Source organism: Gymnodraco acuticeps, unplaced genomic scaffold, assembly GCF_902827175.1.
Source record: "Gymnodraco acuticeps unplaced genomic scaffold, fGymAcu1.1, whole genome shotgun sequence".
NCBI lineage: Eukaryota > Metazoa > Chordata > Actinopteri > Perciformes > Bathydraconidae > Gymnodraco > Gymnodraco acuticeps.
Genome location: NW_022990548.1, coordinates 304113 through 323599, shown reverse-complemented (window position 1 = coordinate 323599; position 19487 = coordinate 304113). Strand labels below are relative to the sequence as shown.

Here is a 19487-nt window from a genome sequence, read left to right as displayed (position 1 = left end):
CTCTACTACCGTACCTGAGACATGGCAGCGGCCAGCGAACAGCAGCTACTTCCAACTCACCGTGAGTCTACTTTTCCTGTTATTATCTCCTGAAATACTACATTACACTTCACATTGTTTCACCAGAATGTATGTGTGTATATCTGCTATGCTGTTGCCAAACCCCCTTTCTTATGTCAGAGTTTATTCAGCAGGACGGTGGTCTTTTATCTAACATTGTGGACACCCGGAAACGTCCTAATAAAAATTAACTGTCTGATCTAATATAACTCGCCATTCAGGTGTTTAATGTGATAGTCGGTGGTAGGATTAATGTGGTGATTCATTAGCATTATGCTGTCGTCCGTTTTCATTGTTGTTGTTTATTCAGAAACACGCGTCAGCTTAATGTAGCGTACTTGTGGCTTTAAAAGAAATTAAATACCTTATAATAAACAGACTGTAAAGGTAGGTATGTGTGAAATAGCTGGAGGGCACAGATTCTTAAGAGTTAGATCATTTATAGGTTTAAAACCCTTATGTCTGTCCCCTTTAAAGGACATGTTAACATGTTTTTATCTTAAGGGAGGGATGTGTTCACAGGGTCCACATTTTTAAGAGACTTGTAAAATAGGTTCAACAAGGACATGGATGTTGTAAATGCAGCTTCAATAGTAAAATGATCCATTCAGCGACTGTAGGGATACCAATGTTTAAAGTCAAGAAATACTATCTTGCTCATGGCCTTCAAACCTTAATGCTATATCCTATAGGTGATTTCAACATGTTAGCCCTGGGGAATACCTATTAGGATAGGAAACATAGCACCCTGGGGCTGGGAGCATAAATACCCTCTTATCTTAAGCACATACTCATATGAATGACAGAATAGTTGTGGTGTAATTCCTCCCCCTTTTCAAACTGACTGAGGAGATTATTTTCCAATTGTTGACATTGTTCTTGTCTTTGTGCAAAGGCTACTGTGACGAAGAAGTCTAACCAGAAATACATAAAACAGTCTAAAGGAGAGTCTACCTATTGTGTAGCTGCAAAGATGCCTGTAAACAAGGCATTAAACCCCCAACTATTCGTGGTGGTTCCATGACATATCTAAGCTGCCATGTTTATTATTGTAGCTTTATGTGATAAAATATACATGACATGTTTTTTAATATTAAGACTGTACTTCCATTTTATGTTAACTCCATTAATCCTGTTTTTGTCAGTTTTGGAATATCACCAAATCCAATATATGTGTCATTCTCCAATCTTGAGAAAGTTGATTACGCTTTTGTTTCAACACGTCTCAACTATTGCCACTCCCTGCACACACGTCTCTTTTCACATAAAATGCTGCAGCTCAGAACTTAACTCTGAAAACATGTGACCAAATTACACCTAATTAAGCTACTGTACTTTACTTTGCTTCCTGTGTATTTTAGATTTTAATTATTACCTATCTGGGTTAGCATCTCCTTATCTGGCAATATCCTGTTGTTCATTCCAAAGTCACGGCTAAAAACGTAAGCTAACAACTGTGCACTTTTTGTTGGAGCTTCAAGACTTTGGAAACGCCCTGTCTGAGGAAATCAGGCTTGCTGAATTAATGCAAAACATATTCAAAACACACTTGTATAAAACGGCTTTGAAGCTGTTATATTTTGTTTATTTAAATCCAAAAAAAGCTCCATTGAAATCACACCACTACCGTCTTTATTCCTCCGTTATCTGGCCATCTTTACAACACGTAATATTCATTTTATGAAAATATTAATGCTTACTAAATTAGCCCTATTATGCTTTTGGGGTTATCCCTTTCCTGTAGTGTGTTATGTAGATGTGTGTGCATTTAAATAGCCTGCAGAGGCTAACATGTCTGTGTTCCCTCCCCCCTCATTTGTTTCACGGCCTGTCTGAAAATGAGCATAGTATACGGCCCCTTTAAAAAAAACTCCTTGGTTTGGCATTCCCCTCCCCTCCCCTCCCCCTTCCTTTTTTACTTGTTTCAAACTAAATCTTCTACTTACAACCCCCAATCTGCTCTCCGTATCCTGTGGAAAGTTCCCAAAACAAGTACAGTATTCAGTCGGTCCTCTCCCTGGTCTGCTGCAGCCACAACTTGAACAATCTGCAAAAAATACTGAAACTAGACGTTTTTATCCCCAAGTCAGCCTTTAAGAACTCTATTATGGCCATTCTTGTTGATGCAGCTCCCCTAACCACTGAAGTTATCTAACGTCTGTCTGTCTGCGAGTTAAAGTGGTTCTATGCATGTTCTTGTTAGCTGTTTCTGTTTTGTATTGCTTGTCTTTCTGCTTGTGTACGCTGCTCTTGTTGGTTTGCTATGTCACCTGATGTTGTTGTTTGCTACTGACAAATGTTGTATGCCAGTCTGCATGTCTTTCACGTAACCATTGTTGTGATTGAATATCAGTAAAACAATGTCCTGTCAACCATATGATTGTTTTTACATCCGTTTTTGTATTTGCTTGCTTTATAGATAAAGTTATTATTATAGAATATATCCAAAATCCACATAAGAAAGTATGAAAATGGTTATGAAAGACAGGGTTATTATTTTCCACGGGATATGATTTTGATCTGTAGCCTGGGGCTGTGGGTTTCCTTGTTTACTGCAAATTAACATCAGTTGATAACAATTACTGAGAAAACGTCCTTTTTTCTCTTTCTACAGACACCAGAGCTGAGGCACGGGATCCAACGCTGAGCTGAAACTCACATCTATATTTACAAGAAGACGTGCCAACAGCTGATCAGGTTCATCAGGTTTCACTGCTGAGGGTTTTTCTAAAGCAAGCTTCCTGTTGGGATGACGCACATGTTGACCTGAACCTCTTCTTTTCATTTGTGTGCTTCCAGCCGCATATTACATCAATGCCTCGATGGAAAACGTTGTTCAGTCAACACTTGCGATGGTCCAACACCGTCACTCAAGCCCTGGTCCTGTCCGTCATCACGTTTTGCGTCATCCTCCCTTTGTGCTGCCATCGCCTGCTTTACTCTTACTACTTCATCAAGACTATGTACCTGGACTCCATGAGTGAGGAGGTCCTGCACGAAGGCCTTGTCCGAGGCCAGGACGCGCTTCAGTTCTGGCAGAGCACTTCCACCACAGCATCGTCCAGGTTCAACGACATCGCCCAGAACCCCGAGCTGCTGGTTATCGTAGTTTCAGTGCAACGAAATGAGGGGCGGGACTTCCACTACCTGCTGCAGGTGATGCGACAGATGAGCGGCCTTCTGGTAAGCTGTGGATCGCAGCGGTGTGCAGAGGTGTTGGTCTGCGACGTGGAAAGCGGTCCACAGGAAAACCAAGATGCCAAGATTCTCGAGGACTACTTCAAGGTGATCCGGCGTTCCCCTCTGGAGAAGCGGAGGAACAGGGATTCAGTCAACACCTTCGAGAGGGAGAAGAGGGACTACGTGTTTTGTCTCCGCAAGGGATGGGAGCTGGTGCAGCCCAAGAACATAGTGGTCCTGGAGGACGACGCTTTGCCCAAACAGGACTTCTTCACCGTCGTAAAGCACCTGCTGTCCCGTACGTTTGCCTTCCAGACTCTCTACGTGAAGCTGTATCACCCGGAGAGGCTGCAGCGATACTGGAACCCCGAGCCTTACCGCATCCTGGAGTGGGTTGGACTCGGACTTGTTGGAGCGACGGCTCTTCTCCTCAGCTTTTCTTACTGGAACCCCTGCTCCTTCTCCTTCACGCTATCGGTCACCCATCTCCTCTTCTTCACCCTCTACTTCATGGCTGCCATAGAGCTTCTGGGGCGGCACTACCTGCTGGAGGTTCGGAGGTTTTCCCCACAGCTCTACGCCGTCTCCCCGGCCACAGAGTGCTGCACGCCGGCCATGCTCTTCCCCGGAAACTCCTCGCTCAGGGCGGCGGAGTATCTGGACGGCTCGTTCTGCGTCAAGGGGAACGCCAAAGACATTGTTCTGTATCAGATGGCGAGGACGATCCCCGGGGAAAGGGCTCACAGCGTGGAGCCCAACCTCATCACCCACATCGGGGCCTTTTCCTCGGTCAGGGGCAACCCATTAAAGCCCAGACTGCTGTGAAAATGGACGCTGGATTTCATCAGGTTTCTCCTAACTTGGTTCTACTTTTCCTTTCTGTTGTGTCTCCTGCCAGACTCTTCATACATTCGAAGACAACGCTCAGAGAATATCGGTTTTGTGATTTGCAGGAGGGAAGTCAACAAGGCTCCAGGAGGGGAAATGAATCAAATGTTTGATTTGGTTGGTATTTTTAGATGTGAAGGTTGCAATTCACGGCTTGTGAAGTTGATACACGTATACATGTGTTCACCAGCAAATCACATGAACCACTTCAACTGAGCTTTGTTTTCAAATAGAGATCAATCGTCATCATCACTGCTGGAAATCTTCTTTAATCACTTTTCTCTCCTTCAGGTTTAGTGTTCAGGTGAGGGTCTAAATGTTTATCTACTGCCTGGGGTCATGAACTATTTCCACCATGATCGTCATCCTCCTAAACAAAAGCCTTTAAGAGCATAAAGATGGATTTCCTTACCACGTTTCATGGATATGATGGAAATGGTGTGATTATTAAAGGATTCATTCACTGTTTGTACACCCAAACCTTTTTAAAACTAAGGTTGGTGGACAACAGCATTTAATAATTTATAGAAGTGTTGTGCATCAATCAACATACTTTATTAATCCCACGGGGACATTTCGTTTTTTGACATTTGCACTACCATTGAACAAAAAAAAAAACATATTTATATAGACATAAGTTGAATTAAAAATGTGCAATTTTGACACGCAATATATATAGTTTAACTTTGTATGGCTTTTCAGATTGAGTCGACCATATGATATCGTGTGCAGACCGCGGCTCATTTACTACTGTTTTGACTTGTGTTGCTGGTTGCTGAATATACGAACGATATGGATGCTGGGTAGGCTAAAGTTGCATAAACGCTGGATTTAGGAATGTTAAATGGTTGCTGGATCTACTAACTGTGTTCACACCAAACAAGAAGCCACATTTTTGCTCGCAATTACACACAAAGTCAATGCAATAGACACGTTGGACGAGGTGAATGGCTCGGTTTGCTCAGGACACGAGGAAGTGCAATGTGGAGTGTGAATTTTATATGGGTGGTTCTCAAGAAAACTACAAGTACCATAGGCCAGCATTTAACAGTTTTAGAATAGGCTTGTTCTTCATTGGCACTAGTTGATCTAAGGATAAAAAGAGTTAGGAGATATGTAGTTTTGGATGTTAGCATCTGAGCTGAGGTCATAACCATATCAGAAGTTCATTGTGAGTTTCATTTTGTAAAACTAACTTTTCTCACTGGTTTTAAACATCCCTGAGTGATTACCAATCAGACATTCAAACACCACATCAGCCTACTTTCAGAAACCTTTTCTGGAAACCTGCAGTTTATCTTTCTTAGAACAGGTTAAGTTGACTTTTCAGTCAGCCACGTCATGTTTGGAATCAGGAAGTTGTATTTAAAAAAAAACACAATGAACAAATCTTTTAGGAGATAAATGTAAGGAAGAAAGGTTGCATGCCTTAGCAGTCTTTCTAATCCAGGATTCACTGATAGAATCTTAATAATGTTTGAGGACAAGATGATATCTGGATTTTCTGATTATGACCCTTTACCTTCTTTGTGGTTCAACAGAATATAGTAAAGCAATATTACATTGTCACGGTATTGCTGTAGGAGATACAGTAAGTCTTCAAAAGCAGAACCACATTGATAGTACCTCAAAATGTATGTTTAGTAGTGCAGCAGTGACACGAACAAACCTTCATACTGAAAAATGATGATAATAATGTTAGCTTAACGTTAGCTTAATGTTAGCTTATTCTTAGCTTAATCTTGGCCTAATGTTAGCGTAACATTATCTTATTCTTAGCTTAATGTTAGCTTATTCTCAGTTTAATGTTAGCTTAACATTAGTCAAAGGTTAGCTTAATGTTAGCTTAATTTATAGCTTAATTTATAGCTTAATGTTAGCTTAAAGGTTGGATTAACTTTGGTCTAATGTTGGATATACCATACAGACATGAGAGTGGTATCAATCTGACTCTATACGAGTAGAAAACAAATAATATTTAGCTAAATGTGGAAGTAAATATATGATATTCAGACATTTATCATGTTGCCACTCCACTGTGACAGTATGTTAGAGATAAGCAAACAAAATAATGTTTTTATAAATGTAGAAATTCAAAGATATGCTGGAAAATCACTGAATTTGCCTCAAAGAGTTTCACAGATTCATTATTTCCAAATTACAAATGTGGTTTTTTTCCGGACCGAATATTCAGCAGTATGTTTACAAAGAGAATTATTAATAATAAAAGTCAACCTAATTTATATACTGCCAAATTATAACTTGGGTCAACCCATGACACTTTGAACATGTCTTGATCGTACTATTAACTAGAATATATAAAAAGCCTTCATACTAGATATTGTTTATGAAATCTCTCAACTGTAAACTATATAATTCAGATTTTATTTTGGCACCTTATATTGATCATAAACATTATTTGTTTCAGCTTGCCTTATTTCTGACTGATAACATTTAAATTGCACTTTATTTAAAGAGTCACTATATAAGAGAAATACACAGTTTTAATTATTTTATAGAATAAATAAATATAAAATAGTTTTGAGATGATTGTTAGAATAAAATATATTAGTTTATTATAAATTAAATATCTCCTCGTACTTCAGTGTATATTTTACTTTTTGATGGTTTATTCAGATACTTTATCAGATCAGCTGAAGCTCAAATGAAATCATTTTATATAAAGTGTTAAGTTCCTCCACGCTGTTTGCTGCTAATGTATCTGCAGAGGAAATATGCTTCAATGCTTATATTCAAATTTAAGGATTAAAAAATGCGTTTAGGGTTTAATTTTGTGATTTCTGCCTTTTATATGTAATATTGTATAGTTTGAAGTAATCATCCAAATGTGTTCATCCTCTTCACTTCAACATTTAATATGAAGTTGTATTCAAGATTTAAGATTTTGAATATTTTTGTTCTGTGTGTTTGGTGTTTATTTTCTATCCCATCACTTTGTTGCATATTAATAACATCTAAGGACATTTATACTTTATGTATAATTTGAATGTAAGCATCAAATGATCAGCCATTATGCCTGAAAGCTCCAATGAACCAAAGATGGATTACAACTTCTCTATATATATATTATATATTGGTGAAATCTGACATTTTAAAATAATAAAGTGAGTATTATTCTGGTGACTGCAGGGTGATGCAAATCACATTTTGTTTTTGTGTTCAATATACCTTTTCACGTGACTACATTTAAACCACAATAAATCACAACGTTTGAAATGTCTTGGTTGTCTGGAAGTTTTTATTGGAGTAGATTAGATTAGACTAAACTAGTAAAATGTATTGTCCTTATACAAGTACAATGAGAAGAGTAAAGCTACTCATTTTAAGGTGCCATCAAAACATTCAGAATAGACAACATACAACAAAGACACGCAGCATTCATACTTACATACACTAATAACAAAATAAAGTGCAGGAAATAATCCAATTAGTATATGTATAATAAATAAGTATTGTTTTGCTTTTGGGGGTTTTCCCCTTTGCTGCAGTGTGTTGTATAGTTTGTTGTAATATTCTTAACGAGACATATGTGTGTGAGTGCATGACAAGTAGGCAAGCAATAAGAAATAAAGTTAAAATGGATAAATGGTTGAATTATGGTATCTACCCTATCTTCTGCCATTATAATTAAAGTGTACATTTGCACAAACACACACACTTAAACAGGGATATTTGTGATTGTATACTGTAACTATATTGCATACAAGTGTAAATACAATATATAAGTGTTCAATGACATCAAGTTTGGACAGATGGATGTAAAGAAGATGTCCCAGGATGCATCTGACAGGTATGTGTGGGGGGACTTTTAAAGAAAAAGGTTGGGAACCATTGGTTATGATGATTTCAGAGTGACCAGCAGGGGGCTGTAGATCCTCACAAATACTACAATATAAAAACCCAAAATGCATGAGAGTATTCAGTTGCAGTGTTGCAATGCTGAAATCACAACACTAGATGCCACTAAATCCTGCACACTGCCTCTTTACGTGGTGGTAATACAAAAGGAAAAAATGACTTTCACAGTGACACACAAGTAAGAATACTTTTCCTGAGTCATATTCAATTAGAATAAATGTAACTGCAAAACGTTTTTTTTTTAAAGATGGGCTTCATTCAGAAGCAGAGACATTCAAGTGTTTCATTTCAACAGAACCAGATGAGTTTACAGGGTCCTGAACGTGTCCATTGTGACGTGTAGGTAATCGTTTGCATGCTCTGCACCTTCACTGTCCAATCAATGGCTGTCCTTTATTATTTATTCTTCACATTTGTTCAGACACAGATACTCGTATTATTGTGTAAATGAATACCGTCCACATTTCCATTCAGTGTTTTTGGTCTTTAAATGTCTCCCTCTCTCCGTTTCCGTTATCCAGCTGCTTTGAGTCACATGGATCACATGACACCTTGTGCTGCATTCAATGCCTCAAAATAAAGTTCGAAAAACAAACGTTAGCCCAAAAACGAATTGACCGCAACCAGATGCTTACTTCCAAAACAGATGTTGTAGTGGCTATTTGTCAACAACAACAACGTTTCAAAAGGCCACTGAGGCACCAGTTAGCAGATCTTACGCAGATCTTACGCAGATCAGAGCCGGTAATTAATCCATTGTCCAGACAAGGCATAGACGTTTTTGTTGTATTTATTAGTTTCACCTTGCGGGAACAATACAGCAAAAGGTGTTTTAAATTACATTACATTGCATTTAGCTGACGCTTTTGTCCAAAGCGACTTACAATAAGTACATTCGACCAGGAAGACACAACCTTGAAGAAAACAGAATCATATAAGTACATCAGGTTTCATAGAGCCAAACATTTCAAGTGCTACTCAACTGGCTTTAGGTAAGCCAGTCCTTTATTAGTATAAAAGTGCTTCGTTAATAGTTCTAACGCTATGACAAACAGCTTCTCAGAGTTTGCTGCAAAAATTGAATAGAAAATCATATATAAATAGGAAATAAATAAATATATGTATTGATGCTCATTGGTTCCCAGTTTCGAGGAATTTAAAGCTTTTATTTACTACATACACAACAATGTGAAACAGCATTGTAAATAGTGGGTCTCAGGCAGGCGCGCCGGATTCATTTTAGAAGTGGGGGGGCCAAAAAAGGTGCGTGTGTATGGCCCAATCCCAAACCACGCCCTACACCTACACACACACCCTCCGTGACGGAGTGAACTCCGTGGAGTGACACATGAGGCTCCCTCCTGTCAGTATAGGGTGTAAATACAGCAGCAAGCTTTGGGACAAACTCCCCTCTCTCCAGCAGAAACAGGAAATGCGTAACTGTATGTAGGCCTAACAACGGTTTCAAATCAGCATCTCTTAGACAAAAAATGTAAATGAATAACTCAAATAAAACTCCAAACATCTTTAATTGTGTTACTTTTTTGTAAAGCTCTTTTAGTTTTAAACCTGATGTTTATAAGCTTCTTAGATTTTGCAATAGTCTGTAAATATACACAACTTTATAATAAAATGCACACATTTACCTTTTTCTAGACTAAACACAGGTATGATCCTAAGTTAAAAAAATATGAGGTTATCATGAGGTTGTTAACATCGCAATTTATCACTATCGTTTAGTGGTTTTGCAAAGAATGAACCACTCTCTGTTTTTGTACCATTCTGCGTTGAAGTACCTTCTCTTTGCTCAAATAATCTACTAGCGGTCTCCTTTTTTCCGATAGTTAGCTGTACAGCTTTACCCGTCTCAATGTCCCGACAACAAACCTCCATGCAGTCGGAACCAGCCTGTTTCGGTTCAACGACGGCGGCGGTGGGGGCGGCGGCGGTTTTGACAGTTTCTGCGGCCGCAGAGGTGCTGCTTTTGGGTTCATCTGGCTTCGCTGTTTCTATGATTGATGAAGGTCCAGGCTCCGGAGATGTGGATGTCAGGGATGTGACCTTCCAGTTGTTAAATTTAAGTTTAGATTGACTGTATTTAGTTTTCTTCTGTGCTGGTTCTTCTGACATGTTTGCAAGTGTATATATTATCTCTAGGTTAACGACTGACACACACAGAACAACGTAACAAATAAAGTAAACAATGTAACAAATAAACAAATCTAAGCTTTTTTATTGGTTGTAATTTACATGGATACATTTGAATGGTGTGACAATGTCCTATTTGATTGGGTTAAAATGTACATATTCTTCCTGTTATGTCTGCCTGCTTTATTTTACCTAATGCAAAGTGACCTGCTGCTCCATCGAAATCAGTCGCATTGACCCGAAGACACATTTTGATTCCTAGCTTTCTAATGATATCAGGATTGTTTTTGTACTCCAAATATTAAGCAAAATATGTCACATTATATAATGACTGTTACAGAGTCATCATTTTGAGAAAAAGGCCTTTAAAGTTTTCTCTTCTCTGGAATCCATCATTTCTCATCATCAATCATCATGATTGATTATTAGCGGAGCAAATGATCAAAATACTACGGAGGGAAGATATTTTCGTTTGGATTACTGCACTCACAAGAAACACCGGCTGTTTTTATACCTGCTTTGACGTTAAGCTACTCCGTTCTCCGCTTGTAATTATGCCGAAGCTTCAAAGTTGTATTTATCATCTGAATTTGCCGAAACAAGTTTAATATTCTGAAAGCCAAGACTTTGCTTATTTGAAAGCAGATAAAAACAAACTGTAACCGACCCTGCCGTGTTATCTATGATTAGCACCTTACATTCATAATTTCAGCTGGAGGGAGGGGGGGCGGCGCTGAGGAACAGCAGAGTGGCCAGTGAGAGCTGTCATCTTCCCTTTACAAGCTTCAAACATGCCTGTAGCTAGTGAGATTGAATATAACAATCAAAAATAACAAAATATATACAGCTAGATCAGATCACGTTTTAGATGCGACTTTAGAGTAGAGGGGAATTATTGAAACGGGATTTGTACAGTTTTCCGCGGCACAGTTTCATGGAAACACATCAGCTTTTGGACGACAGTCAATATGGATTCAGGAAAGATAGATCAACATCTATGGCACTAATGGAATTAAGTGAGGAAATAGCAAACTGCATGGACAATAAAAAACAAGCAGTGGGAATATTTATAGACTTACAAAAAGCATTTGACACCATCACAATATTTTACTGATGAAACTGGAACGGTATGGCATCAGAGGGGTGGGATTAAACTGGGTGAGAGATTATTTAAGCAACAGACAACAATTTGTTGAATTTGTTGAAAACCTAAAACAAATCCACAGATACAATTAATACTAGATAACATACACATAGAAAGAGTATATGAAATGAAGTTCCTTGGTGTGGTTTTAGACCACAAAATCAGCTGGAAACCTCATATCGCTCATGTAAAAGCAAAACTGGCTAAAACTATCGCAATATTGGGAAAAGCCAGATACATTCTGGACTATAACTCATTGCATACTCTATATAACACACTAATATTGCCATATCTGATTTACTGTGTGGAGATTTGGGGAAACACGTACAAAACCAACCTACAGCCGTTATGCACATTACAAAAAAGGGCTATAAGAGTTATCAATAATGTTGGATATCTTGAACACACTAATGTATTATTTTTGAAGTCACACATATTGAAGTTCATTGATCTGGTTAAATTTAAAACGGCACAAATCATGTACAGAGCCAGACATAATCTACTTCCTAGGAAATTAAAAACATTGTTCGTAGACAGAGAGAGTGGGTATACTTTGAGAGGAAATCTACATTTTAAACAACTCAAGGTCAGAACAACTCTGAGAAGTATGAGTTTAACAATCTGTGGGGTGATTTTATGGAATGGTTTGGAGCAGGAGTTAAAACAAAGCACAAGCATAATTCAGTTTAAAAGGATGTACAGAAACACTTTTTTGGAAAAATATGAGAATGAAGAAAGGTGATTGAAGACGAGAAATGATTGTATATGTATAAATGTAAATCTAAGTAGGAATAACTTGCATAATGATTTAAAGGACAATCATTGATCAAGTAAGGGGTGGGAATTAATAAGCATTTGCTTCCTCCTACTCCTTTCGGACACATATGATTTATTATTATTAATATGAAGACTTTTTTTTGTTTTTTTGTTGAATATACAAATATTACCATGAATGTGGATAAATACTGTATTATAACAATACGGTATTCTGTTTTTCACATTTGTTATTTTTTATTTGTTATTTTTGAATCTGTTCGAAATAAAGACTGAAAAGAAAAAAAAAAAAAAAAATCTGCTGCTGCGAAAATGTGGGGCAGGGCTGAAAAGTGGGGGGGCCAATGGCCCCCTGGCCCCCCCGCTTCCGGCGCCCTTGGTCTCAGGCATAGGTCTCAGGCCATCCTCCATCGATGCTCATTCAATATATATTTTTAAAAAAAGATGAATAAAATGTTATTAGAATTCGTGATAGACTCTAATGCAAAAAAGTGGGCTAGCTCTGAATGTAAAAAAGGATGTAATAAGCTTCAAATGTTAAATGATTATACAGCAAAAAAATAGTTTTTAGTGTCATGCAGCCCTGATACTACGTCACGGTCGGGCCCGGCGCCACGAGGTGGCAAAAGGGGGCATTGCCCCCTCAGTTGTCTTATTTGCCCCCTCACTTTGAGCATCATTCATCCATCGAAAAGTTAAATAAATGTCACAATTATTAAATAACTTTAAATAATTATTTCCCCCATCACACGTTACTATGTTTAGATCAGAGATGTGGGCAGGCAGTCAAGCCTCAACCCCAAGTGAGCTTGTATAGTCTTAATTAATGTTAGCATGTGTGCTTAGCTGTAAACACAGTCGCATGGGGGACCAAAACGTCCCCGTTTTCCGGACAAAGTCCCCTTTTTCGGAATGTGCGTTAAAAAATATAGAGCAAGGTGAAATAAAATGTTACATGTCAGTAAAAACAGAGTAACAGTGTTGTGCCTGTTTGTAGCATTAGCGTATTTCTTTTTCTAATACTTCTTCTTCTTCTACCTCTACTTCTTCTTCTTTTACCTCTACTTCTTCTTCTTCTACCTCTACTTCTTCTTCTTCTACCTCTACTTCTTCATTCTTCTACCTCTACTTCTTCTTCTTCTACCTCTACTTCTTCTTCTTCTTCTTCTTCTTCTACCCATGGATGTATAATAAGAAGCTTTTACCTCTTCTTCTTCTTCTTCTTCTTCTTCTTCTTCTTCTTCTTCTTCTTCTACTTCTAATTCAATGTACCTTCCCGCAAAATATTGGACAAAAGAAAGTCGGCTAGTAGTGTCAACTAAATCCATAGTTAGAACGAAGTGCTTTAAACGAGGTAAATTACGAATGTATGTTCTCAATCGTGATATTGAGCAATTTTATTCCTCTGAATGTTTTTAAAGCAAGTCTAAGTGAAATGCTCTTTGAAACTATGGGTATTTGTAAATGTTGATAAGTATGTAAATAGCTTGTAAATATGTTGTATGATATCCTCTATTGTTTTATGTTGTTTTATGTTTCATGTGGAACCTAATTGCTGCAGGTCTCCCTTGAAAAAGAGATCTATGATCTCAATGGGACCAATCAAGGTTACAAACAAACAAACAATCGTCATGTGTGGGATTGAATATTAAAGTAGTTTAGATTAGATGTATTGTCCCCAGGGGGAAATTCATTTGCACAGCTCTGTGAAAACAATATGAAATCAACAAAAAATAAGACAGACATCTACAGATAGCACCACACATGATGGTTACTTGTTATTATTTAGGGCTGCCTGTATGGATCAGGATGTTGCCAAAGCGAGCCCTTTTACTATAATAATAATAATAATAATAATAATAATAATAATAATAACAATAATAATAATAATATGTTATGTATTATATAAACCGTATTGGTACAATGAGCGACATCTAGTGACGGATTGTGGAACATTGATTTGATTTTTCTCATGGCAGTTAGACTCTAGAGACAAACCAGGGGACTTTACTTTTAATCTGTCTGTCCATTTGGTGTAGTGTTTTATCCAATATTACATTTGGTTTATATATTAGACACTTTCTTATGCAATGCCAGGTTTTAGGCCTTGTTTTGAACATTCAATCTTGGAAATAAAAAATCAACCAGATTAATGTTTCTTTAATCCTGACCTGAGGTAAGTAAATCTGATAGGAAGACGAGTTAAGGGATAGAGAAGAAAAGGTTATGGTATAATTACAGAGCCTGTCAATGTATACATTGAGGAAATCAATGTTAGTCTGTTAACCAAAGTGCAGGCATCTAATCATGTACTATCTATTATTAAAGATCAGAGGAAAAGAACAGAACGAGAGGGGTAAATCCGGAATACAAATAAAGAAGCAAAGAGATTGTAGAGCAGTGAGAAGCAACAAAACTTGGTGTGTCAATTCATTACATTGCCAGTATTTTTCGTTGTTGTGAAAAAAAATCGCCCCCTCTGATTTTTTAACAGCCCCCTCAGTCATTTTATCCTGGAGCCGGGCCTGGTCACGGTCTCTTTCCCCTCCACATTTCCTCCGGTCCCTGAAGGCATCACGCTCCCTGGTTTATTAGAGCCGCTCAAATAGAGGATCCGATCACAGATCAGTCAGTCTGAGCTGATGGAGGCAGACTGTCCCTCTGAAGAGCAGAAGAGAGGAAACATGTGATGTGTTCCCGCACAGATGGACGATTACAACTCAAACTGAGAGGGAAGGCACGACTGGACTTATTTCCTGCAGAGACACAAACTCTGAGGACTGGGAACTCTTTGCGTTAAAACAACTTCTGGAAAGTCGTTTTTTTGGGGAGGGAGAATCGTGTTGAAAGTTTTGAGGATGTCCGAGCCAGAGAAGATTGAGGACATTCCAGATGTGTCTGCGGGAAAAGGAAAAGGAATTCCTAACGGAGGGAATGCTGCAAAAACCAAAGAGGTGAGCCAGAGTGCAAACAATCAGCTGATGCTCCTATGGACCAGGGTTTGTTACTCACAGAGGGGGAGAAGTACTCTGGTCTTAGGCAAAAGTAGAAGTACCAGAGTGTAGGAATACTCTGTTACAAGTAAAAGTCCTGCATTCAAAATGTTCCTCAAGTAAAAGTACAAAAGTATTAGCATACAAATATACGTAGTAGTACTCATTGCGCAGATTGGTCCATTTCAGAATAATATATAATATATGTTTTATAATGATTGATCATGAAAGTGTTCTCAAAGCTGGTAAAGGTGCAGCTATAGTTGTAATGTCTTTGTATACTGCAGGGTAGATGGTGAATTTACTCCAGGTGGAACTAAAGTCTGATTTAAGACTTGATTATATTTCACATCATTCATCCAGATCTGTAAAGTAACTAAAGGTATTAAATACATGTAGTGAAGTAGACATACATGATTTACCTCTGCATTGTTGTTGGGTAGCAGTACGAAGTAGCAAACAAAGTCCATCGAAATTGTACTTAAGTACAGTACTTGATTAAATCTACCTTGTTACTTTACACCACTGGTTACACATGTCTGTTTATTTCACATGATAGCAGTTAACTGGTGGACTTTTGCCTCATAAAGCAGAGAAGAAGACACTTCCAGCTCTCAGTAAAAGTTTGTTATAAAGTCACCACTGCAATAAAAAAACTCTAAACTCAGTCAGGTCTTAGCTGCTCTCCAGAGGTGGAAGTAACTAAACATTTACTAAGTACTGTACTTCAGTACACAAGTGAGTTACTTTTACTGAGTGTTATCATTGTAATACACTTCTACATTTTGGAAGCAAATGTTGTACTCCACTACATGTATTGATATGTTACTTTACTAATTCAGATTCTGACACACAATACTTGGGAAAAGCTTTTCAAATATGATTATTTGGCATAGATTCAACCATCCAACATATCTGTAGGTAACCCAAACCAGAGGTGGGAAGTACATTCACTCAAGTACTGTACTTGAGTACTAGTTTGATATACTTTTTGATGATAATACTTTTATACTTTTACTTGAGTAACATTTGTAATGCAGGACTTTTACTTGTAACAAAGTATTCCTACTTGTGTCCTTATTGTAAAGTATTTTTACTGTATGTACAGCACTTTGGCTCGACCAAAAATCGTTTTAAAAATGTGCTATATAAATAAAACTTGATTTGATTACTCTCTGGTACTTTTACTTAAGTACAATTTCTGAGTACTTCTCCCACATATGAATAAAACCACGAGTGGGTTAACCGAAAATGAATTGATTGTAATTCTCCTGAGACATTCTTTGTTCAAAAATACTTCACAGTTCCAGCTTCTTAAATGTGAATTGCTGCTTTTGTTTTAAAATATTTAAAAAAAGAGTACTTTAAGTACATTTTCCTAATTTGACTTAAATGCTACTTAAGTGCCGTTCTCGGTGCTGTACTTTTGCTTGAAATTGAGTATTTATTTATACAGCGTGGTATTAGTACTTTTATCCCTTTCTGATACGACAGATTGTGTTTCCTGTTTTATTTTTGCTGCTTTAAGTCACTTTGGGGACTGAAGACGGACACCTGGCATTACTTTTAACAGTTTTAAAGAGTCTGGAGGAGTTATTATAACACGTGTGAATGATTAAGATAAGTTTTCACCCTTTTTAAATTCCTTACAGTGTTCAAATCACAAAGTCAGACATGATCACACGATCAGAGGCCCCTTTATTACAGGAACACCTTTACAGGCTCTGCAACTGTAGGGTATTATTCGATGTATCAGTGGACTATGTAAAAGTACAAGGTGAAAGAACTTGGGGTATTTATTTAGTAGTTACTAACTCTTAATTGGTGTGCTTCTTTTAATTCATTGTGATGTCTTTATTTTTCTTGTGCTATATGGTCCCCACCCATGAGATGCACCCCTCTACATTACAACTCTGAATTGAATAAGTCTACGTTTTTCAGGATTTCGACCTGGCTGCTATCTATGTGTCGGACGCTCAATACAACCGGAACATTTACTTTGACACGTCGCCTGAAGCTGTGAGGTGAGATATTCTTATTTATAATCAGGAGTTTTATCTCCCGCTAGTTTTAAATCAACATTATAGTGAATTAAAATCTCAGAAGCAGGGATACTGAACTCCACACGTGCACGCCTGGTGATATTTGATATTCTTCCTTATGTTCACACTAAAAGATAGCATGAATGAATCCACTGTAAGTATCCTTTGTCTAATAAAGCCTTGTATGTATTATTAGTATGTGCCATAGCGCTCCATTACTGTCCAAAAAACGATTAAAAACACATCAATTAAACACATTTTATTTTGCATTGGGTGACATGAACTGTTTAGTTTATGTTGACCAAATGTATATTAATCCGCTGCAGAAAGTAGTTCTTTTACAAACACTCAACTTCCACCAGTTTTTGTTTGATAAAAAACGACAGTGAGAAGATGTTTTAGGGGATTACAGAGCCCTTTTTTAAAGCAACTATGTTATGTTTTTAAAGATGAACATCTACTAAGGATTTAGTTGTATTATTGATCAATCTACTGATTATTATCTATTTAATGATTTGGTCTAAAACATGTCAGAAATAAGTGAATATGTCCAACCTAAAAAAAAGAAGAAACTTCCATATTTGAGATCCTGAAAAACTTTTTTCTTGCAATTTCCACAATGTTTCTGTCAATCAACTAATGTTTGCATCTCTTATATTGAGCAATGCACTGCTACGTTGATGGTTTCAGTCAAAACAATAATGAAGGTAATAGAAATAGAGATTAACAGCCATGTTATACTTAAATAATAAATCTGTTTCTTCAGCAGAACGTCATCTTTTAGCTTCAACATTTCCGCTTTGTTTTAAAATGTGTGTGTGTTTCAGATTGTATCTGCGCTACAACCACTGGCTCCCTCAGGTGCTCCTCTACTTCTTCATCCTGCTCGATCTGTCTCTGGCCGTCTTCGAGGACCCGGCCGTGTTCCCTCTGCCGACATGGGTGAGACGGTTTCTGCTGACTGACACCAAAACGATTTCCTGCTTTCACACTTCCTCTTTTTAATGTGCACAAGAAGAACATGCATTCGTCCGTCAGGTAGAAGAAGCTTTGTCTGCCGCTTTTGTAACAAATCTGTACAAAAGTCAAAACATACTTTTAGGATTTACAGTATATTCTGATTTCTTGTCAAAGATATTCATTAACAAGCATCTCATTTGGTCATCACTGTCAAGGCTTTATTGTTTAATTCAAACGATTGAAACGTATCAAAAGTCAGCAGGTGCAACACAATCAGCCTCAAAGGAAACCAGTCAAACAAACACCAGAGCGCAGTGCGTGTTAAATTCAGATGTTTCATCAGTGTGTGTGTTTCTGTGTTCTCAGGCCACCATGCTGGTGGAGCTGCTCTGTCTGCTCGTCTTCACCATTCGGATCGTTCACTACGCCAAAGTGATCCCTCGAGAGAAGTTCTGGAAAGACCCCAAAAACATCTGCATCATCGTCATCATCGTGGTAAGAGGCGCTGATAGAGCAGTGCCGGAATGAGTCCTAAAACCAAGAAATTAGTTAGAAATTGAACACTTCTAGTTCCTTTGTCTTGAAGTCAATTTTTTTTTTAACATTTGTTTTGTTTGAAATAAGGTCTGTGGTTAACACAAGGTTGTCACGTTGTGTTTGACGACATAAAATACGTCAGTAAATACTCCACTGGTGAATTTCTGAATCTTATATGCGTCATAGAAGCAGCCGTTGCTAACAGTTTGCTAAATTAGACTTCTAAACTACATGACGCGGGACATTAGCCGCCTTTAGCTTAGCGATGGTGACATGAAGTCATGTGACCGTGCTGTAGTTCCTTTACTTCTGGCCATTGCATTTACGCTCCAAAATTGAACAAAACATGTAAGCATCATAAACGCGTGTTAGACAAATATATTATTTACTGCAATTTTTTATCGAGGGGCGACTGAACCAGGAGGAGTAAACTGATCTCAGTAAATCTGTAAATATAATATTCTGTTTGTCAATTAACCTTTCTGTTATGCAGCACTCAAGGCATTGCACAACAACAAAAAAGCATTTACACAACAGATCAAACCACATTTAAAACTAACTCTAACACTATACATAATTAACACCTGGATATCCCTAAGGGGATCAATAAAGATTATCTCATCCTAATAAGAATACATAATAATCAACAACAATAAGACTTAGTTATTTAAAGTAAACTTGTGCTACTTGTTAAAAGTGCTTACTGTTCAGAAGTCTGACCCAAGGCTGCAAAAGGTTTCACATTTCTTGATTAGTTGTTAACTCTTAAATTAATAATCAACTGCTTTGATTGAAGATTAAACGGTTGAGTAATTGTTTAAGAAAATACTCTTTTTAAATATGAATATTTTCTGGTGTCTATTCTTCTCTGTCCCAGTAAGC

General features: G+C 37.6%; 2 protein-coding genes across 4 annotated transcripts in view; both read left to right on the top strand.

Annotated features, from left to right (window-relative positions):
• pgap4 (post-GPI attachment to proteins GalNAc transferase 4) lies at nucleotides 1–7369 on the top strand. 2 transcript variants are annotated; one of them, XM_034227368.1, is made up of 3 exons: nucleotides 22–61; nucleotides 2675–2757; nucleotides 2860–7369. In XM_034227368.1, the coding sequence occupies exon 3, from the start codon at nucleotides 2875–2877 to the stop codon at nucleotides 4063–4065; it is 1191 nt and encodes a 396-aa protein (XP_034083259.1). In that variant the 5' UTR covers nucleotides 22–61; nucleotides 2675–2757; nucleotides 2860–2874; the 3' UTR covers nucleotides 4066–7369. The 2 variants fall into 2 exon arrangements, with proteins under 2 accessions (XP_034083258.1, XP_034083259.1); XM_034227367.1 differs by having other exon boundaries at nucleotides 1–61; nucleotides 2675–7369.
• A 5968-nt stretch (nucleotides 7370–13337) lies between these two features.
• The window catches only part of tpcn3 (two pore segment channel 3), a 28061-nt gene continuing 21911 nt past the window's right edge, over nucleotides 13338–19487 (top strand). Inside the window, exons 1-5 of one of the 2 annotated variants that reach the window (XM_034227355.1) lie at nucleotides 13338–13427; nucleotides 14568–15027; nucleotides 17008–17090; nucleotides 17936–18050; nucleotides 18435–18563. In XM_034227355.1, coding sequence (XP_034083246.1) covers nucleotides 14932–15027; nucleotides 17008–17090; nucleotides 17936–18050; nucleotides 18435–18563 — 423 coding nt within the window. In that variant the 5' untranslated portion in view covers nucleotides 13338–13427; nucleotides 14568–14931. The remainder of the gene's footprint in view (nucleotides 13428–14567; nucleotides 15028–17007; nucleotides 17091–17935; nucleotides 18051–18434; nucleotides 18564–19487) is intronic. The other variant, XM_034227356.1, reaches the window with a different exon arrangement.

Bases quoted from the DNA above. Each gene is read 5' to 3' on its own strand.
- pgap4 (XM_034227367.1), top strand. From the start codon at position 2,875: ATGCCTCGATGGAAAACGTTGTTCAGTCAACACTTGCGATGGTCCAAC.